The 18,444-nt window shown below is 60.9% G+C and overlaps 14 protein-coding genes across 14 annotated transcripts; 5 read left to right on the forward strand and 9 right to left on the reverse strand.

Moving 5' to 3' along the window:
* The first annotated feature begins 51 nt into the window (after positions 1-51).
* Positions 52-1,849, forward strand: OSTLU_28969 (predicted protein). Its single transcript, XM_001415511.1, has one exon. The coding sequence runs from the start codon at positions 95-97 to the stop codon at positions 1,811-1,813; it is 1,719 nt and encodes a 572-aa protein (XP_001415548.1). The 5' UTR covers positions 52-94; the 3' UTR covers positions 1,814-1,849.
* Positions 1,850-1,883: 34 nt separating this feature from the next.
* OSTLU_23908 (predicted protein) lies at positions 1,884-3,803 on the reverse strand (the record flags this gene model as incomplete). Its single annotated transcript, XM_001415839.1, has 1 exon — positions 1,884-3,803. One exon carries the CDS (start codon positions 3,801-3,803, stop codon positions 1,884-1,886), a length of 1,920 nt encoding a protein of 639 aa, XP_001415876.1.
* A 125-nt stretch (positions 3,804-3,928) lies between these two features.
* On the reverse strand, positions 3,929-5,362 carry OSTLU_19323 (predicted protein; the record flags this gene model as incomplete). Its single annotated transcript, XM_001415840.1, has 2 exons — positions 3,929-5,160; positions 5,266-5,362. 2 exons carry the CDS (start codon positions 5,360-5,362, stop codon positions 3,929-3,931), a joined length of 1,329 nt encoding a protein of 442 aa, XP_001415877.1.
* A 73-nt stretch (positions 5,363-5,435) lies between these two features.
* OSTLU_92151 (predicted protein) lies at positions 5,436-6,377 on the reverse strand (the record flags this gene model as incomplete). Its single annotated transcript, XM_001415841.1, has 1 exon — positions 5,436-6,377. A coding segment is annotated over one exon (942 nt), but the record flags the coding sequence as incomplete, so codon positions are not given.
* Positions 6,378-6,466: 89 nt separating this feature from the next.
* On the reverse strand, positions 6,467-6,808 carry OSTLU_92152 (predicted protein; the record flags this gene model as incomplete). Its single annotated transcript, XM_001415842.1, has 1 exon — positions 6,467-6,808. One exon carries the CDS (start codon positions 6,806-6,808, stop codon positions 6,467-6,469), a length of 342 nt encoding a protein of 113 aa, XP_001415879.1.
* Positions 6,809-6,998: 190 nt separating this feature from the next.
* On the reverse strand, positions 6,999-7,679 carry OSTLU_28974 (predicted protein; the record flags this gene model as incomplete). Its single annotated transcript, XM_001415843.1, has 1 exon — positions 6,999-7,679. One exon carries the CDS (start codon positions 7,677-7,679, stop codon positions 6,999-7,001), a length of 681 nt encoding a protein of 226 aa, XP_001415880.1.
* Positions 7,680-8,754: 1,075 nt separating this feature from the next.
* Positions 8,755-9,318, forward strand: OSTLU_28975 (predicted protein; the record flags this gene model as incomplete). Its single annotated transcript, XM_001415512.1, has 1 exon — positions 8,755-9,318. One exon carries the CDS (start codon positions 8,755-8,757, stop codon positions 9,316-9,318), a length of 564 nt encoding a protein of 187 aa, XP_001415549.1.
* Positions 9,319-9,369: 51 nt separating this feature from the next.
* Positions 9,370-10,606, reverse strand: OSTLU_28976 (predicted protein; the record flags this gene model as incomplete). The annotated part of the gene is made up of 1 exon (XM_001415844.1): positions 9,370-10,606. The coding sequence occupies exon 1, from the start codon at positions 10,465-10,467 to the stop codon at positions 9,370-9,372; it is 1,098 nt and encodes a 365-aa protein (XP_001415881.1). The 5' UTR covers positions 10,468-10,606.
* A 186-nt stretch (positions 10,607-10,792) lies between these two features.
* On the forward strand, positions 10,793-11,467 carry OSTLU_28977 (predicted protein; the record flags this gene model as incomplete). Its single annotated transcript, XM_001415513.1, has 1 exon — positions 10,793-11,467. The coding sequence occupies one exon, from the start codon at positions 10,793-10,795 to the stop codon at positions 11,465-11,467; it is 675 nt and encodes a 224-aa protein (XP_001415550.1).
* Positions 11,468-11,536: 69 nt separating this feature from the next.
* Positions 11,537-12,790, reverse strand: OSTLU_86172 (predicted protein; the record flags this gene model as incomplete). Its single annotated transcript, XM_001415845.1, has 1 exon — positions 11,537-12,790. A coding segment is annotated over one exon (1,254 nt), but the record flags the coding sequence as incomplete, so codon positions are not given.
* A 512-nt stretch (positions 12,791-13,302) lies between these two features.
* Positions 13,303-15,848, forward strand: OSTLU_48479 (H+-PPase family transporter: proton). Its single transcript, XM_001415514.1, has 2 exons — positions 13,303-13,663; positions 13,727-15,848. Exons 1-2 carry the CDS (start codon positions 13,427-13,429, stop codon positions 15,716-15,718), a joined length of 2,229 nt encoding a protein of 742 aa, XP_001415551.1. The 5' UTR covers positions 13,303-13,426; the 3' UTR covers positions 15,719-15,848.
* Positions 15,849-15,856: 8 nt separating this feature from the next.
* Positions 15,857-16,114, reverse strand: OSTLU_28980 (predicted protein; the record flags this gene model as incomplete). The annotated part of the gene is made up of 1 exon (XM_001415846.1): positions 15,857-16,114. The coding sequence occupies one exon, from the start codon at positions 16,112-16,114 to the stop codon at positions 15,857-15,859; it is 258 nt and encodes an 85-aa protein (XP_001415883.1).
* A 376-nt stretch (positions 16,115-16,490) lies between these two features.
* On the forward strand, positions 16,491-17,323 carry OSTLU_28981 (predicted protein; the record flags this gene model as incomplete). The annotated part of the gene is made up of 1 exon (XM_001415515.1): positions 16,491-17,323. Exon 1 carries the CDS (start codon positions 16,601-16,603, stop codon positions 17,321-17,323), a length of 723 nt encoding a protein of 240 aa, XP_001415552.1. The 5' UTR covers positions 16,491-16,600.
* A 311-nt stretch (positions 17,324-17,634) lies between these two features.
* On the reverse strand, positions 17,635-18,207 carry OSTLU_5807 (predicted protein; the record flags this gene model as incomplete). The annotated part of the gene is made up of 1 exon (XM_001415847.1): positions 17,635-18,207. A coding segment is annotated over one exon (573 nt), but the record flags the coding sequence as incomplete, so codon positions are not given.
* Between the last annotated feature and the right edge of the window lie 237 nt (positions 18,208-18,444).

Genomic DNA, 18,444 nt, shown 5'->3' on the forward strand with positions numbered 1-18,444 from the left:
GTCGCGGAATCGCGCCGCGCCGCGCCGCGCGGCACATCAAAACGCGCCGATCGACGCCGCGCGACGACGCGCCGCGGCGCCGAGACCGCCGGCGATGGCGCGCGGCGACGGCTCGAAACGCAACGCGTCCGCGCGCGCCTCGGCGCGGCGCGCGCGACGGCTGATCGTCAAGGAGTTCGCGCTGAGGCGATGCTTCGAATCGTTGGACGCGAGCGGGCGCGGGGAGATCGTCGTGCGCGCGTTCCTGGATCGATTGCGCGCGGACGCGGCGATGACGGACGCGCTGCAGGGAGCGACGGAGGCGTTCACGTCGACGGAGATGCTGGACGGGGTGTTCGACGCGCTGGAGGAGGCGGCGGCGCGCGCGGTGCGGGTTGAGGAATTCTTGGAATTGTTCAGAATCAGCGCGATCGAGGCGAATAAGCGAGCGAAGGCGAAGAAGAAGATGGAAACGGAGGAGAGAAAGGCGCTCGAGGGCGGGAAGACGAACGCGGCGGTGAAGGAGGAGACGGCGGTGGAGAACGGAGCGACGAGAGTGGAGGGCGCGGGGGAGGACGCGCCGGAGATCGAGGCGCGGGCGGGGCGGAACGCGGAGGAGAACGCGGTGGTGCCGGCACCGGAGCCGGAGGCGCGCGCGGCGCCGCCGAGGCCGCCGCCGCCGCAGGCTCCGGTTCAGGTGGTGGTTGACGCGAATTACCTCAAGCAAGTGTTTAAATTGATCGACTACGACGGCAACGGCGAGGTGACGCTCGTGGAGTTCTTATCGGCTTTACACTCGAATCCGGAGATCGGAGCCTTGTTAGATGAAGGCACGCCCGCCGGCGACGACGTATCGAACGTTGTCAGCGAGGTTTTCTCAAGGATGGACGCCGACCAGAATAAGAGCGTTAACTTTGAAGAGTTCGTGGAGTACTTTACGGTGCAGCAAAACGCGCACTCGAATCACGCTCTGAACAAGCTGTCGAGAGACGAAAAGAAAGCGTTGCTAATGTCGTTCGATCAGGCAAAAGTTCGAAGCATGAGCGCGTTTAAGCGTGGCATTCGGTATGTCAGCAAGCAAGCGCTCAAAGCAGGCTTGCGAACGAGCGAGAAAGAAAAGAAGGAGGAGAACATGAGCAAAATACCGGATTCTGACTTGCTTGTCCTTAAATCATACTTGCGTGATGTGTACAAAATTGTGGATTACGAAAAGAACGAGCGCATCGTGTTGCAGGAGTTCCTGGACGAGCTCAGAGAGAGCCCCAACATCGCGCTCGCACTCGACGTCGGCAGCGACATCTCCCACGGCGCTGACAAGACGAAAAAGATGGTCGCGGTTATCTTCAAGGCGATGTCGATTGACGCAAAAAGGGTGGTGACATTTCCTGAATTCGTAAACTACTTCATCAAGATCGCGTCGGACTACTTTAACTCGGATTCTCCTTTGTCGCAACAGAGCGTCGTGAGCGAGTCTCGAAGCGCCTCAGCGAATAGCACGATCGGCGCGTTTGTCGGGGAGTTGTTCAAGTTTGGGAACAAAACGCCGTCTCCAGCACCTGTGGCCGAAGAACGGGTAGCGTCTCGGAATGGCCTTCGCCCTCACGGGGATGACGACTACATGGACGGCCTGGTTTACGGCGACGATGAAAATGAGGATTTGGATCACACTGTTCACTTACTGCGTCATGAGTTACAACAAATGAATGCTGTTCTGGAAGAAAATCAGCATCAGAAGAAGATGAATAACGCACTCAGGTTGAAGCTGAATGTGTTGACGCACATGTACGCAAAGCAAAGCGCGGAATTCCAGGCACTGATTGACTCGATGAAGTAAATATTTCACGAGGTGCATCGCGATGATAGAAGAATTCTGCCGTGGTTATTGCAATATCTATTTCGATGCTTTAATCGATCTTGACACTTCCGTAAATCGCACGAACGAATGCTAAACTCGCCAAGAAACCCACAGTGCCCGTGAGGATGAAGAATCCAAACGACAAAACCGACATGTACGAAAAGTAGATGAATGTCGTCAGTTTGTGCGTCACCACAAGCGTGGTGTGGTAGTAGACGATCCCGTACGCGAACATGTAGAACGCGGCCGCTCCACTTGTCAAGAACGATCGCCACCACCAACGATAATCTTCGGCGCAGAGTTGGAAGTAGCACATGACGACGGTGATTTCCGCACACGTGACGACGAGAATGATGAAGACGAGCGCCAGGAAGCCAAATATGTAGTAGAACTGCTGAAGCCAGATGCTAGTGAGGATGAAGAACAGCTCGATGAACACCGCCCCAAACGGAAGCACGCCTCCGATGAGAACGGCCACGGCATCGTGCATGTACCAAGGCTGCGGCGGGATTTGGCGTGGAATCTTATTCGTTCGCACAGGTTCCTCCAAAGGCTCTCTCTTGAAACCCAAGTAACTCCCCATGAAAGTCAGCGGGACGGAGATACCGAACCACAAGAACATGAGAACAAAATACGTTCCGAACGGGATCGCACCACTGCTCTTTTGACCCCAGATAAGAACGTTCAACACCGTACCCACTGTGAAGACGACGCCAGGATACAACAAAGAAGCCTTGACGGCGTTCATCTTCCAAGTTTGACCTTTGAACATACGGAACAAAAATGCGCTGACGAAACCATTCACGAAGCTCATGATGACGTAAATCATCACCATAGCGGTCATGAGCCCACCTCGATTGGCGGGTGATAAGAACCCGAGAACAGCGAAGAAGATGGTTACCGTCGTCATGCAGAGGAGTTGCACGCCCGTGCCGGCGAAGACGGAGAGCCAGGTGTAGTGCGCCGGAACGCGGAAGACGTCACCGTGAACCAACTTCCAACCAGACTCTTCTTGCGTTTCTTCAGCGGTTTCGAGCTGGTTATACACGGTAATATCGCGATGAAGCGTTCGCAGCATGATGAGCGCCGTCATCACCGACAAGAAGAGCACAATCATCATGCTGTTGATGATGGAAAACCAGTGAATTTCATCGTCTGCCATCAAGAGATACGTATCCCAACGGCTCGCCCACCGAATGTCACTCTCTTTGAATAGCGTGTCGTACGTGTACACGATTTCTTCACCCGGCTTGACCTCTTGCGGCGCGCTCCCCTCCGAAACGTACACTTGCTGCCTCGGATCGCACGTTTTCAACAACGGCTTATCGTCGCTCCACTTCTTATACTTGTGATCCACGCTGAATGGCTCGCATTCGAATCCAACGATTCTACTCAAATCCGTCTCCTGATCCTTGTGATACAAGATCGTGAAGCGAATGTGATTATTCACGTACGCTTTCCCGTCCTCCGTCGTGAATCCCACTGGATATCCGCGTTCGTACTTTTTCCTCGTCCCTTGCTCGTCCTCCACGTACCGCGTCATCCCCACCGGTAGATTATCCAATATCATCTGCACCCTGTATTCGTCCTTGATCATTCCTTTCAGCGTTTTCGCTTCCTCTTCGCTCAACTGTTTCCGACACTGCACCTTGCACCGATCGTCGAATCGCATCTCCAGCGAGTACAGCGAATTCTCGATCCGATCTCCTCGCAGCACCTCCCCGAGGTTCTCCGCCGCGTGTTTTATCTTATCCGGTTTACAGTACGGCAGCGCGTAGTAATCGTACGGCAACTGCGTGACCGTGGACGTGAGTTTGTTCACCTTGATGTACACCAAGTCGTCGCGCTCGTAATCGATCGGGGCGACGCCGGGGAGATAAAACGCGCGCGCGGAGCCGACGCGACGCGCGAGCGCGCACGCGAACGCGACGAGGGCGACGACGCGCGCGTTTCGCGCGCGAACGCGCATGGCGCGAGCGAGTTTCGCGACGCGCGCGCGAGTGAGGTCGGATGGGCTCGCGGAATCTGGCGCGTCGAGCGGGCGAGGCGCCGGCGCCGGCGACGAGGAGAAGAAATGTTTTACAACGGTGACGGTCACGCGCGCGCGAGCTTCGAGGCGACGGTGAGATGGAGATCGCGTAAACGCTCGGACCAGTTGGCGAAGCCGCGAGCGCGAGCGATGGCGTCGATGGCGCGCGGATCCTCGCGCGCGATGTGGACGACTTGCGCGCGTTGGTCGATTTTGGCGTCGACGCGGCGGTCGAGGATGAGGGAAACCATGAGGGACTCGACGTCGGGCTCGGGAATGTTGAGCTCGGTGGAGATGTAAGGGATCGTGATTCTGGTGTACGGCTCGATGAGTCTCAAGAGGACTTGGGTGCGGATGTTCTTCAGGAGATCCTCGACGTAATCGCGAATGAAGTCGTCGCCCATGACTTGCTCGCGATGCGTCTTGAGGAGTTGCTCGAATGCCGCGATATCGTTTCGTTGATACGCGCCAACGAGCGATCGCATGACGGTGACTTCTTTATCCTCGCGAAACGGTTTCACCTCTTGCGCGTCGAACGGGTCGACTTCGCTCTCCATGAGCATGTTCGCCAGGACCAGATATTTCAAGCACTGCACGCGTCGATCGCTACCGGCTTCGTCGTAGGATTTGAACGCTTCGAAGAAATCCGTCGCCGCGTTTTCCCAGTCGCGCTCTACCATGTACATCTTCCCACCGCACTCTCGAATAATGCCTAAGATTCGCGGATGCGGAATCGCCGACGTCACTTCTAACGCCTTTTCGTACAAATCCTTGAGCTTCTTCGTGTTCTTTTGCGCCGTGTACATTTGTATCTCGATCGAGTACACCTCCAAAAGCTGCGTCCCTTTGCGCTGATCCACCGTGCCATCCTCATTTTGGCAACTCTTGTGCAGTTCCTTCAAAATCACCTGCATGCGCGCGAAATCTTTCGCGTCGAAGACCAGTTTACACAGCTTGAGATTCGTCTTGAACCACAGACGCTCGTTCTTCGTCTCTTCTAATTTTCTAAGCGTCGTCTCGTAAAACTCTTGCAAAAATCCCATATCCTCGTTCGACGCAATCGTATCTAATATCGAATTCAACACCTTTTCGCTGTAATTCCTCGTCACCGCGTCGTTGACGTACGTCAACAGCTCCTTGTACCGCTCCAGCATCGCCCCCGCGTCGTTCATTTTATACAGCAGCTTGACCATTTGTTTCAACGCCTTGAACCCCCACTCGCCTTTCTCGTGCTCCATCGCGATCACTTCCTCGAAACCTTTCATCGCCGCTTCGTTCGCACCGCTCTCGAGCGAGCCTACGGACGTCATCTCGCGTCAGTCGGGTCGTTTCGTCGCGCCGTTGACGCGTTCGCATTCGCAAGGGGACGCGCGTTCGTCCGTCGAGTCGTCGCGCGGCGCACCTTTGGCGTTGTAGTAAGCGTTCTCGATGTCGACCTCATCTTCGTTGAACTCGTCCTCGTCCGAGTACGTGAATCCGTAGTCGTCGTCGTCCGACATGTTCGCGGCGAGGCGGCGACTGGGGTCGAGAGGTGGTTGCGTCGGTTGGGTCGCGCTCCGGCGGCGCTCCGTACTATTGAACTTCTAAGACGCGTTGGCCTATGCGCATTAACAGCGCGCGACTCTTGAGCTTGGTGTACTCGTGAAGCTTGGCGTAGGCGTAGAGCGAACCGGCGAAGAGGGGAAGCCGCGCGCCCTTTAAGCCGTTGGCGGCGAAGACGAAGGCAAAGCTCGGGCCGACGAATTCGGCGACGCGGCGAATTCCCTGAACTTGAATTTTGTTGTACATACTCACGATGAAGGCGAGCAAGCCGACCATGAGGTACCCACCGGTGAAAAAGTCGAGGTATTCGTGTATCGCGATGATGCGCGGGGCGTGGAACCAACTGTCGGCGCGACGCAAGTCGCGCCAAGGAGGGATCCAACGCACAAGACGATAGAAGAAGACTTCGACGTAACACGTCGACGCGTGCAGCGTCACGCCTCGATGGGTCTGCACGCGCTTCATGGTGAGTTCTGCTAGGATGCGATCGATGCTCGGACGCGATCGCAACATGTTTCGCGCTTGAAGAAACTGGCGTACGCGCGTCATAATGAGAAACGCCCCGTGGCTCGCCGCGCGACACAGCGCGGCGACGAAGAGCGTTAAGAGAAACACACCCACGACTGCGAACACCAACGCGGGCTCTTCTCGCTCTAAATAACGCGCCGCTCTCGTGCGCTCGAGATTGTACTGATATCCGCATTGATCGCAGCCGTAAAAGCTCCGAGGATTTCGACTGAGGTTTCTCCACTCGTTCAGGCACTCCACGTGCACCAACGCCATCGAACCTCGACACCGGCACGGCGAAAACAACCGTCCGCCATCCTCACCCGAAAAACATATCCTACACAACCGTTCGTCGTCATCGTCGTCGTCGTCGTCGTCGTTCGTCGTCGCTCGGATTTCTCGAGCCGCTCGCGACGCGCGCGCGACGTTCTCGTCCTCGCGTTCCCTCGCCCTTCGCTCCTCCACCTCGCGTCGCTGCGCCTCCCATCGCGCGCGATGTTCCAACGCTCTTCGTCGCAGCGCTTCCTGCTGCACGGTCGACATCGACATCGCGTTCACGTCCCGCGCACGTCAAACCTCAAGTCTTCAAGCTTCAACCCAGCCTCGGCGAGGGATTGCTTCACCGCCATCTGATCGCTCACCGTCTTGATCCTTCGCGCGATATCGTCCACGGTCATGCGATGGACGTTAAACTGATCGCGCGCGCCGCTCGCGAACTCCACCGCGACGACCGGCGGCGCGGCGTCGTTGCGCACGCGCGGCTCGACGGCGCACTCGGGGTTGGATTTCGCCGCCTTCGCCGTGGTGACGCGGGCGAGGAACTCGCGCGCAGCCGTGCTGCGAGGATCGAGCGGGTTGAATTGCACGCGCACGCGCTTCAGGTGGCGCAAGGGCATGGAACGGGCGAACGCGCGGGTGACGACGCGCGCCCTCGAGTGCGGCGACGACGAACGGGACGACGGAGGTCGACGAGACGAGGGCGCTCGGATGGGGAATGAAGGAATATTATACTGAATATTGAACCGCACACTGTGTGTCTATCTAGTTAACGCTATTGACTGCGTCCTACGCGAGCGCCGGTCGAAATCAGAGGTTGAAGTCGGGAATGTCGTCGAGCGAAAAGTCTCGCGGCAGCGAGCTCGCGGGGTGGTCCGCGTCTCGAGGCATCAGGTCTTCCATGTGCTTCTCGAAATCGAGCTGCAAATCCGCGACGGCTATGTTCATGGACGGCGTTTCCATCATCAACTTGGTGATTTCTTCGTGAAGATCGGGATTGGCGGTGTACGGCGTTCCGCCGAAGAGCGCGGCGTCCGCGACGCCGACGGCGCCGACCCCCGTCAAACCCGCATTTACTCCGGGCGTCAACACGGGTAATTCGCTCTTTTTCGCCCCCGACGCGTTCGACGCGCGCGCCGGCGTCGCCGCCTCCACCGCGGGTGTCTTCGTTTGCGCGGTTTGTTTCCTCTTCGGCGACGCCTTCGCCTTCGCCTTCGCCTTCGCCTTCGGTTCGCCTCCTCCTCCCGCCTCCCCGTTCTTCTGCATCCACTCGTGCTGCTTCTCCAGCAGCGCGTTGAAGCGAATGATCTGATCCTTCACCTCCACCATGACGCCGTACGCCTGAAAAAATTCCGGATTACTCTTCTCCAGCTGCCCCCACACCAGTTGCGTGAACACCGGGTCGATGTTCGCCAGCGCCTGCAGGTGCGCCACCACCTCCCTCTTCGACATGTACAACCGCAGCGAGCGTTCCAGCAAATTTTGCACCATGGCCACGTCGTTGACGTCCAGATTATTCGCCGCGCGCCACGGGTTCGCGCTCCACCCGTCTCCGCTCGCGTCGCCGCCCTCTCTCGCGCGTTCGCCCGCTCTCGCGCGTTCGCCCTCGTCCGCGCGCGCCGTCGTCGCTCTCGTCCCGTCGCCGTCGCGCCGCGATCGCTTTCGTCCCGTCGTCGTCGCTCGCGCGTCCGTCGCCGTCGTCGCGCGCGCGCTTCCGTCCGCGCGCGCCGTCGTCGCCCGCGCGCGCGCCCGCGGTCCCCGCCGCGGCGACGTCGCGCGCGCTCGCGTCGCGCCCTCGCGCTCGCGCGCGTCGCTCGCGCGCGCGGCGCGCGCGGTGGACATCCCGCGCGGCGTCGCGCGCGCGGGGCGTCGCGCGGCGTCGCGCGCGCGCTGTGACGCGCGCGCGACGTCGCGCGTCCCGGCGACGGCGCCGACGCGCGACCGCACGGCGCGGCGCGCGATGTCGAGCGAGCGCGCGCGCGACGGACGCGGCGCGAGCGCGCGGTTGGGGAGCATACGCGCGAGCGCGGCGAGCGAGCGCGCGCGCGCGAGCGCGAGCGCGACGCGAGGGAAATCGGCGAGCGCGGGCGGCGGCGGCGATCGACGCGCGACGACGACGACGCGAGGCGCGCGCGGGAGCTCGAGGGAGCGGCGAGAGCGAGGCGAGGGCGCGACGCGCGCGAATCGCGCGGGCGCGGGCGAACGGACGAGCGCGGGCGAACGGACGGGCGAGGGCGAGGGCGAGGGCGAGGGCGAGGGCGAGGGCGCGGCGAGCGGGACGCCGCGACGCGCGGGACGCGCGGCGAGAGGCGCGAAAGAGACGACGAGCGCGAGCGGGGGGAAGCGCGGGAAAGCCGCGATCGGTGGTGCGTCGACGCGGAAAGCCGCGAGCGCGGTGGCGGTGAAGGAAGAAGTCGGCGACGCGGCGACGGCGGACGACGACGGCGAGGAGGACGGGTTGCCGGGGAAGGCGCCGGCGACGCCGTCGACGCCCGCGCGAGCGGCGGATGCGATCATGACGGACGCGCCGGTAGGCGTGCAGACGACGCCCGCGCGTCAGGCGCGGATGAGCAAGGCGAAGCAAGCGCAACTGGCGTTGGAGGAGGCTTCGAGGCGGATACAACCCGAACGCGCGACGACGGAGGAGATGTACGACGCCGAGGAAGATTGGACGGATAAGTCGCAGTATTACCCCACGGTGCTCACACGAAGTTCGCGCGAGGTCGATGTCGGTGCCGTAGGCGATACGGTTCGCGAATCGACCGAGGACAAGTACGTGGTGCTTCAACTGCCGTCGGATTTACCGCTTCGCAAGCGCATCGCGAGCGAGGAGATGGACGTGGACGGCGTCGTCACGCTCAGAGACGATGATCCAGACGACGAAGATTCGGGTATGGTGCGTGGCGTGTCCGAACTCTCCAATGGACAGCTCGGGGAATTGAAGATTCACGCCGACGGTTCGGCGAAGCTGTACATTGGAAACGCGGTGTTCGACGTCATGCGAGGAACGCCGTACCAACACTCGGAGCAGCTCGCTCGATTAGATGGGGATAGGCAACAGTGCGTCATCATGGGACCGACGATCGCGCGCATGACGTGCGTGCCGGACGTGACGCAGCTTTTGCTTTGAGATGGACAAATTTTAGCTTTGCGTGACTGATCGTATTAATAAAAACTTTTACTATCGCGCAACCGCCTTGGGCGCGTAAACCGACGCCCGCGCCGCATCGCAGAAGTGTCCGACGTTCTCCTCCGGAGTGCCTTGAACCACACCGTGACCGACGTTCAAGATGTGCTTCCTGCTACCGGCGTCTCTCACGTTGTTCGCCACCTCTTGTCTAATGCGCTCCGGGCTCGCGAAGAGGTACATGGGATCCATGTTTCCTTGCAACACGCGATCCGGACCGAGCACCGCTCGCGCCTCGCTCATGCTCGTGTTCCAATCCAATCCAATTACATCCGCCGTAGATTTCTTGAGCTCGTGAAGCTTGCCGCATCCGCCGTTCGCGTGGAAGATGAGCGGAGTGTCCGGATAACGCTGCTTGACGTACGCGATGACGCGCTCGTTATACGGGTGGGAAAACTCGAGATACTGTTGCGGCGAAAGGTGGTGGGCCCAAGAATCGAAAATTTGCACCACTTGCGCACCACTGTCGATCTGATGGCACACGTACACACCGAGAGCGTCGGCTAACTTGGACAAAAACGCGTGCAGCGTCTCCGGATCTTGCGTCATGATTTGCTTCGTCGTCACCAAGTGTCGATCGCTCGAACCTTCCATGGCGTACGCCGCGAGCGTCCACGGCGAACCGATGAAACCAAGCATGGTGGATTGGCCTTCGATTTCTTTCCGAAGCGTGCTCAAAATCTCACGAACGAACGGCAATTGCGAATCTGGATCGTCCAGCTGCTTCATCGCCTTGACGTCGTCCATCGTCCTCACCGGCGTCACCACCGGCCCTTTCCCCTTCACGACATCGAACTCGATCCCCAACGCCGGCAACGGAGTCAAAATATCACTAAACATGATAACCCCATCCGGCTTAAACGCCCGCCACGGTTGCATCGACAGCTCGATGGCGATCTCCGGCGTCTCGCTTCGGTGCCTGAACCCGTACTTGGTACTGTACGCGCGAAACTCCGCCATGTACCTCCCCGCCTGACGCATCAGCCACACCGGCGGTCGTTCCACGTCTTCCCCTCGCGCCGCGCGAAGCAAGATCGGATCTTGGTTCCCTCCCGCCGCCGCCGTCGTCGTCGTCGTCCTTCGCGTTCGCATCCTTCGTCCTCGCGCGTCGCTCTTTCCGACGACGTCCCTCTTCGCCAGCGTCATCGCGCGCGTCGCGCCGATCGTCAACCCGTGCATGTTACTCGTCTTTCGCCGCCGTCGGTGTTTCGGTCGCCGTCGTCGTCGCGTCGACGCGTGCGGCGCGCCGAGAGTCGCGGCGTGTGGATAAGCGTCCCCGTCGCGACCGACAACTCCCGGGTGTTTTCAATGCGCGCGTCCCGCGCCGCGCCCGCGCGCGCCGCCGCACTCCGCGCCGCGCCCGCGCTCGACGCGAACGAACGCCGAACTTCGGAGCGCACCGCGCGCGCGACGCGTCATGGATCAGTTCGCCGCGCGCATCGACGGCGTGCTGCATCACCTCGAGGACCAGGGCGTCGGTGGACGACAAATGCTGAAGATCGCGCGCGCGTCGACGTACGCGCAGATCGTGCTGGCGATGATGGGATCGCTCGCGTTCGTCTACGGCACCGTGCACGCGTCGGCGCTCGCGCTGTCGCTGTACGCGGTGGTGGCGATGGAGATCAAGGCGCCGCGGTTGTTGAAAATCTACGCCGTGCTGCTCGCGGCGCTGACGATTACTGATTTCTTTTGGTTGGCCACGTACGCGGGACCGATCGGGAGCGGCACGACGGGGATGACGGTGACGGTCGGACCGAACTCGGCGAACATCGACTCGTCGCTGATGTCGATCAAGTGGGGACTGTTGGCGTCGAGCGTGAATAACTTTTTTTGCCTGGTGCCGGAGCTGTTCGCGTTCTTCGTGCGCGTGGCGAGCGTGGCGCTGTGGGTGCTCATGTGGAGCAAAGGCTTGCTCGATGGGAACGACGGAAACGTGTATAACGATCCGAATCTGTCGCACGGCGATGGGTCGTCGATGAAACACGAGCCGATACCGGGGTCGCCGGCGAGGACCGCGCGCGCGGGCGGCGACTTGTTCACGGCGGACGGCGGATATCAAGACAGCGAGGGGTTGCTTTCGCGCGCGGTGTGACCTTTCGCGCGCGGTGTGAGATACAACACCAACCAAGTGTAATATTCTAGTGTTGTCGCTATACAACGTCTATCGCGCGTCGTCCACGATGCCAAAATCGGCGCGAACGCGAGCGAGTCTAGTCTCGACAAAGCGCGCGAATTCGGGTTCGGCGGCGACGAGCTTCTCAAAACCACCCTCTTCGGCGCACGCCGCGTCGTGCGCATCACACTCTTCGGTGGTGAGCAGGATGAGATTATCTAAAGATGCCGCGCGCGACGGGTTCCATCTCGTCAACGAAAGTGCGCTCGTGTTTCGCCAATACGCCTTGAGGCGTTTGTTTTGGTCGTCTCGAGCGCTCAGCGCGCGCCAAGTCTCGCGTACCAAGTACATCACTTGTTCTAAATCAACCGCCATGTTGGACACCTCCCTCCCACGCTCGCTCTCGCGCTCGCGCAACCGATCGAGCTGGGTTTCGTACTGCTTTGATTGAAGCACGATGACGGGCTCGCCCTCGAACGGCGCCTCGGCGAGCTCCGTCAACACGTGGCTCGCGAGCGCCATGCCGAAAATGGCGGGCACGCAGCCGAGCACGGGAATCGTGCGCACGCGGAAATTCGGAATGACTTGATAATCCGATAGCGTTTCTCCATCTTTGAGCTCCATCTCCGCCACGAGCTCGCATCGTTGCTTTTCGAGCGAAATCAACGCTTTTATTCCACCTTGAATCTTGTACTTTTTGTTCAATCGATACCGAACCGCGCGCGCGAGAGGGTCGGCGGCGCAGTCGGCGATGTCGGCGAACCGCAGTCTCGTTGGATCGCACTTCGCGCCGGCCCCACCAGAGGTGACGACGCGTAAGCCTCGGCGCGCGCACGCGGCGAGGAGGTCCACCTTGGTGTCAATGTTGTCGATGCAATCCACCACGAAATCCGGCGCGCGCCCATCGCCCCCCCACGCACCGAGCAGTTCATCCTCCGCGTCCTCTTCGTACATCGCCACGCGCGCGTCCACGTCGGCTTCTGGATAAATTTTCTCAAAATGCTTCTTCAGGCACGTCGCCTTCGCCGTGCCCACATCCGCGCGCGTCGCCGTCGCGTGCCTATTCAACGAGCTCAGGCTCACCTGATCGAAATCCACCACCCGCAACTTACCCACCCCAGATCTCAAAATCATGTGCGCCGCGTGCGACCCGACCCCTCCCAATCCGACGACGACCACGAACGCGTCCCGCACGCGCGTCTGCCCGCGCTCGCCGAAAAACTGCACATTTCTCGTAAACTGCTCTCGCAAAATCTCGTCCCGCAGGTCGTACGCCGTCGTCGTCGTCGTCCCGCCTCCCACCGACGCGCCGCGCGCGGCACCGCCGTCCTCGTCGTCGCGCGCGCGCGCGTTCGCGCCGTCCGCGCGCGCGCTCGCGCGCCGTCGCGCCTCAACCACCGCGACGCCGACGCCGACGCCGAGCGCGAACGTCGCGCACGCGCGCGCGCACGCCTCGACGTCGCGCATCGCGCGCGTCCCGACGCGGGTCTCGCGCGCGCGCGGCGCCGCGCGCGATCTGGCGCGCCGGCGCGTCGTCGCGGCGTCGCGGCGTCGCGGCGCGCGCGCGCGATCGCGTGCGGCGCCAACATTTCGACCGACCGATAGCCGTACTGTTTACGTAGGTAGATTCGCCACGTCACCATATATCCACAACGAAAAAATTACACCAACGTACTGTGAGTGAAACAAGACTGAGGACGTGTTTTTATCGAGGCTTCGCGGGAAAAAGGCGGCGCGCGCGATCGGATGACAGCTGGCAGCCGCGATCGCGATCGCTCGATGGGTCGCGCGCGCGCGCGCGCCGCAGTTGTCGACGCGCGGTGACGCACGCCGAATCTCTGATCGAACGACCGCGCGAATCGCACGGTCGTCGACGAGTCCGCGAACAGTCGCGTGCACTCGAAACCGAGGCGAAGACAAAACCTCGATCGTCGCAAGATGGGTGTGTTCACGGATGCTGAAATCACGCCGCTCGTCGTCGCGGGCGTGCCGTTCTTGGGCGGCATCACGGCGTTGATGATGGTTGGCGTTCTCATGATGCGCGTCAACAAGGCGCCGTCCGGTGAGGGCGCGCAAATCGCGATCGCGAACCAAATCTCCGAAGGCGCGGTGGCGTTTTTGAAGACGGAGTACAAGTACTTGTTGCCGTTCGTCGCCGCGGTCGCGGCGTTCATCGTCGGTATCTTGGAAAGCCAAGACGCCCCGCCGATGTACGGCGCGGTGGCCTCCTTGAAGAAGGGTGGCTGGCAAACGATGCTTTGCTTCTTGGTCGGCGCCGCGCTCTCCGCGGGCGCGGGCTGGGCGGGCATGAGCGTCGCGACGAAAACCAACGTCAAGACTATGGAAGCCGCGCGCTCGGGCTTGAACCAAGCGCTCCAAATCGCGTTCGCCGGTGGTGCCGTCATGGGCTTCTCCGTCGTCGCATTCGGTATTCTCGGTCTGACCGTCCTCTTCTACATCTTCGCCGTCGCTCAAAGCTCTCCGGGCGCCAGTGGGCAGGAGCTCGACATGCGTGACGCTATCCGTTATCTCTCCGGCTTCGGTTTCGGTGCCTCCTCCATCGCGCTCTTCGCGCGTGTCGCGGGTGGTATCTACACCAAGGCTGCTGACGTCGGCGCCGATCTCGTCGGTAAGGTTGAAGCCAACATTCCGGAAGATGACCCTCGCAACCCGGCCACGGTCGCCGACAACGTCGGTGACAACGTCGGTGATGTCGCCGGTATGGGTGCTGATCTTTTCGAATCCTTCTGCGGCTCCATCATCGCGTGCGCCGCGCTTTCCAACAACCTCCGTGAAATGGCCTTGCCGTTCTGGATCTCCGGCTTCGGCATCCTCGCCGCGACCATCGGCTTCTGGACCGTCTCCACGAAGGATGACGCTTCCCAAACCGACCTCCTCCACGCCCTCCACCGTGGTGTGTACACCGCCTCTGTCCTCGTGATTGTCTTCGCCATTGCCTGCGTTGAGATCCTCTTCGACGGCAGCAAGCAAGGTTACAGGTACTTTGGCTGCGTCATCCTTGGTCTCGTCGCCGGTATTCTCATCGGCGAAGCCACCGAGTTCTGCACGTCTTACGCGTACGGTCCGGTCAAGTCCATCACGCACGCCGGTTCCGCCGGTGGTGCTGCGACTGTCATCATCCAAGGTCTCGGCATCGGTATGATCTCCGTGTTGCCGCCGACCATCATCATCGTCTCCACCGTCATCGCGTGCTTTAACGTCGGAGGCTCTGGTAACGAAGGTGTGTACGGTATCGCCATCGCTGCGGTTGGCATGTTGTCCACCCTCGGTGTCACCCTCGCCACTGACGCGTACGGTCCGGTTGCCGATAACGCCGGTGGCATCGCTGAAATGTCTCCGGACGTTCCGGACGAAGTCCGCGATCGCACTGACAAGCTCGATGCGCTCGGCAACACCACCGCCGCCACCGGTAAGGGTTTCGCCATCGGCTCCGCTGTCTTGACCGCGCTTTCTTTGATGAACGCGTTCGTTAAGGATGTCCCGTACACCGTCGGAACCAACGATCGTGCGTTGGGCTCCGCCTTGACGCTCACCGACCCGTACGTGCTCTCCGGCGTCATCTTCGGCGCCATGTTGCCGTTCCTCTTCGCCGCCCTCACCATGCTCTCCGTGCGCAAGGCTGCTGGCGCGATCATCGTCGAAGTCCAACGCCAATTCCGCGACATTCCGGGTCTCCTTGAAGGCAAGGAAGGTGTCGTGTGCGATCACATGGCGTGCGTCACCATGTGCACGAAGGCGTCCGTCGACGAAATGTTGATTCCGGGCATCCTCGCCGTCATGACGCCGATCGCCGTCGGTTTGCTCGTCGGCGCCAAGTGCCTAGGCGGTCTCCTCGCCGGTTCCATCTCGTCCGGTTTCATGCTCGCCGTGATGATGTCCAACGCCGGTGGCGCTTGGGACAACTCCAAGAAGTACATCGAAAACGAAAAGGTGTACGGCGGCAAGAAGTCTGACACGCACAAGGCGTGCGTCGTCGGCGACACCGTCGGTGATCCTTTCAAGGATACCTCCGGCCCGGCTTTGAACATCCTCATCAAGCTCATGACCATCTTCTCCTTGACCATGGCCCCCGTCTTCCGCTCCGACTGGAAGACGTACTGGTACGGTCTCATCGTGCTCGCCGTCGAGATCATCTTCGTCGGCGCCGCGTACCACTACGTCTGGGTGGTCAACGGCGAGAAGTGCGTCCCGCCGGAAGAGAAGAAGTAAGCAGTTATTCGCACCCCCCAATCTACAGTCGCCCTGATTGATGATTATTGACGAGTTAAATAAAAGCTTAATAGCGCAGCGGCGAAATGACCGCGCGCACTATTAATACAAACGAAACTAAACACTACTACCGATTCCCTACTGATTCCCCGCTCCGCTATCGTTCCAACCCCGTATCCACTCTCGCCCGTGCGCCGCCCTCGACGCCTCGCTGCTCTTTTCGTCTAAAAACTTCGCGCAGTGCGCCGCGAGCGACGCGTACGCCTCGTTCTCTCGCATCTCCCGCGGCGCCGTCTCCTGCGCCGTCAACCACTTGAACAGCTCCGGATTTTCAACGTCCAGCACCGCGTCCAGCGCGTCCAAGAATCCATCGCTCGTCGTCGTCGTCGACGCCATCGCGCGCGCCGCCCACTCGCCGACGACGATGTCCAGCTCCAAGAATCCGCGCTGCTTCGCGCGATACAGCGCGCGATTGATTCGTCGCCGTCTCGCGTCCGTCGCGTCGTCGCGCGCGTCTCGCGCGGTCGAGATCGCGCGCGCGCGCGTCGTCGCCGCCGCGCGAGACGCGCGTCGCGCGATCGCGCGCAGCATCGTCTGCCGCGCGCCGTCGCGCGCCGTCGCGCGGCGTCGCGTCGTCGCCAGTCGGGGGTCAAAAACGACGACTCGAGTCCTGACTCGAGCGGACCCCCTCGCCGGCGAAGCCCCCTTCGACGTCGCGTTATCCACTCCCGCGGCGCGGCGACGGCGCGGCGACGCGCCGACGGCGACACTTCGGCGCGCGCGAACGCACGCGAACGACGCGAAAGGCGCACCCCGCGCGAACACCCACCGACGAGCGAACGCACGATGGCGACGACGACGCGAGCGCCCGCGATGGCGCGGATGGCGATCCGAAACACCGCGACCCGCGGGAAGACGGCGAGCAAACGCGCGGTGGCGATGCGAGGCACCGAGCGCGTGGACGGAGGGATTTATAAGGAACCCCACCACGGGTTCAGCGATGAGTTCATCGAGGAGACGCTCGGGAAGTTCCCGGAAGAGGGCATCTGCGATAACCAGGAGGCGATGATTCTCGTCGTCGCGGGCGGGTACAAGATTTTGGACGTGCGCGCGGATTCCGAGATTGATTTCGTGGGTAACTACCCGCGGGATCAAATCAACGGCTCGAAGTTCGTCGTGGCGTCGATCGTCAACGCGACGCGCAAGTACGACAGCGAGAAGGGCGAAAAGGTGTACCAGCAAAGCGTCAACGCCGACTTCAAGGCGCAAGTTGAAAAATTGTTCCCGGATAAGGAAGCGAAGGTCATCGTCGCTTGCTCCGATGGCCGCAACCGCACGCTTCAAGCGCTTGAGACCATGGATGAAATGGGCTACGTCAACATCGTCGGTCTCCGCGGTGGCTACAACTTGTGGAACCGTCAATGGGATGCCAAGCTTCGCACGCGCAACTTGCCGGGCGTCTTCAAGGAAGACTACATCCACGGTGCCGACGGTTGCGGCGTGCACGCCACCGGTGCGGGTTTCCAAAACCAAGACGCGTTCCAATACGCTGACTGGAGAGACACCACCGAATGGATCGACACCCTTGAACCGGTCGCGGCGTAAGCGAGCGTCTCGACGTTCTCTCGCAAAGCTTTATTAGTACACATTTACAACGCACACGATTCTGTGACGATTCTACAATATAACGCGATCTCATCGCCGCTTGCGAGAGTTGAAATATGAACGAAACACACCTCCACCTAGTCTCTGCCGTACGCGTTGATCCAATCCACGAGGCCCATGCTTGACGTCTCCACTCGAGCGTCCGATCCCGAGCCCGCGATGGCGCCGATCTCGGCCGCGCCAAAAGTGGCGATTCCAGTGAAGACACCGGGAGGCGAGACTCGCATACGACGTGATGAAGCAACGCCAACGCCAGTGAGTACGGCGTCGTGTTCGTATACGTCTAGAAAGGCAAAGCTCGTCTCGCCCTCCGCCGCCTCGAGCATCGCCTCAAGCGTCACGTAATGAACATCATTTCGATAATGATAGTGTCCGGGATGGTCGTGTCCTGCCAAACAAATCTTCACGCACCCACTGCTTTCTATGAGATCGGAGACCTCGTCGCTGTTCCAGGCGCTCATCTGATACCGAGCCGCGTCTCTGTGCAAGGCGTTGTGCGACGCGACGATGACTCGCTCGCGTTTCGCCGCCGCGTCGTTCAGCTCGTCCCGCAACCAGTCAAATTGAACGGGACCGATGCCTCCGCCCCAAGGAACGACATCCTCACGACCCTCGTCCACGGCGTCTTGCGCGAATCGCATCGCCGCATCGAACTCTGGCGCGTCTCGAGATACGTACCGCGGATTCAAATCCGTCGTGTCCAAAACGATTAATCGCCACCCTCTCGGCATACTCGCGCTGTAATACGCCGCCTCGGCGTTCACGGCGCTTAAAAACACCTCTTTCCCGACGTTACAATCGTGATTCCCCACGCAGTGGAACATCCGCACCTTCGACGCGTTCACCAAATCCGCGACGACCGCCAAGTCTGTTCCGTTCTTTTCCGTCGTCGACGCGCGCATCGGCGTCCGCAGCACCGGCTTCGTCGTCTTATCGTCCTCGTTGTACCCATCAAACAAATCACCCAAGTTCACGATTCCGCTCAGCGTCGCCGCTTCGTCTTCGAACGCGCGAATGCACTCTCGCAGTCGTCGCTCGCTCGCCCTGAACCGCTTCGTCCG

The sequence above is a fragment of the Ostreococcus lucimarinus genome, chromosome 1, assembly GCF_000092065.1.
Source record: "Ostreococcus lucimarinus CCE9901 chromosome 1, complete sequence".
Lineage (NCBI taxonomy): Eukaryota > Viridiplantae > Chlorophyta > Mamiellophyceae > Mamiellales > Bathycoccaceae > Ostreococcus > Ostreococcus sp. 'lucimarinus'.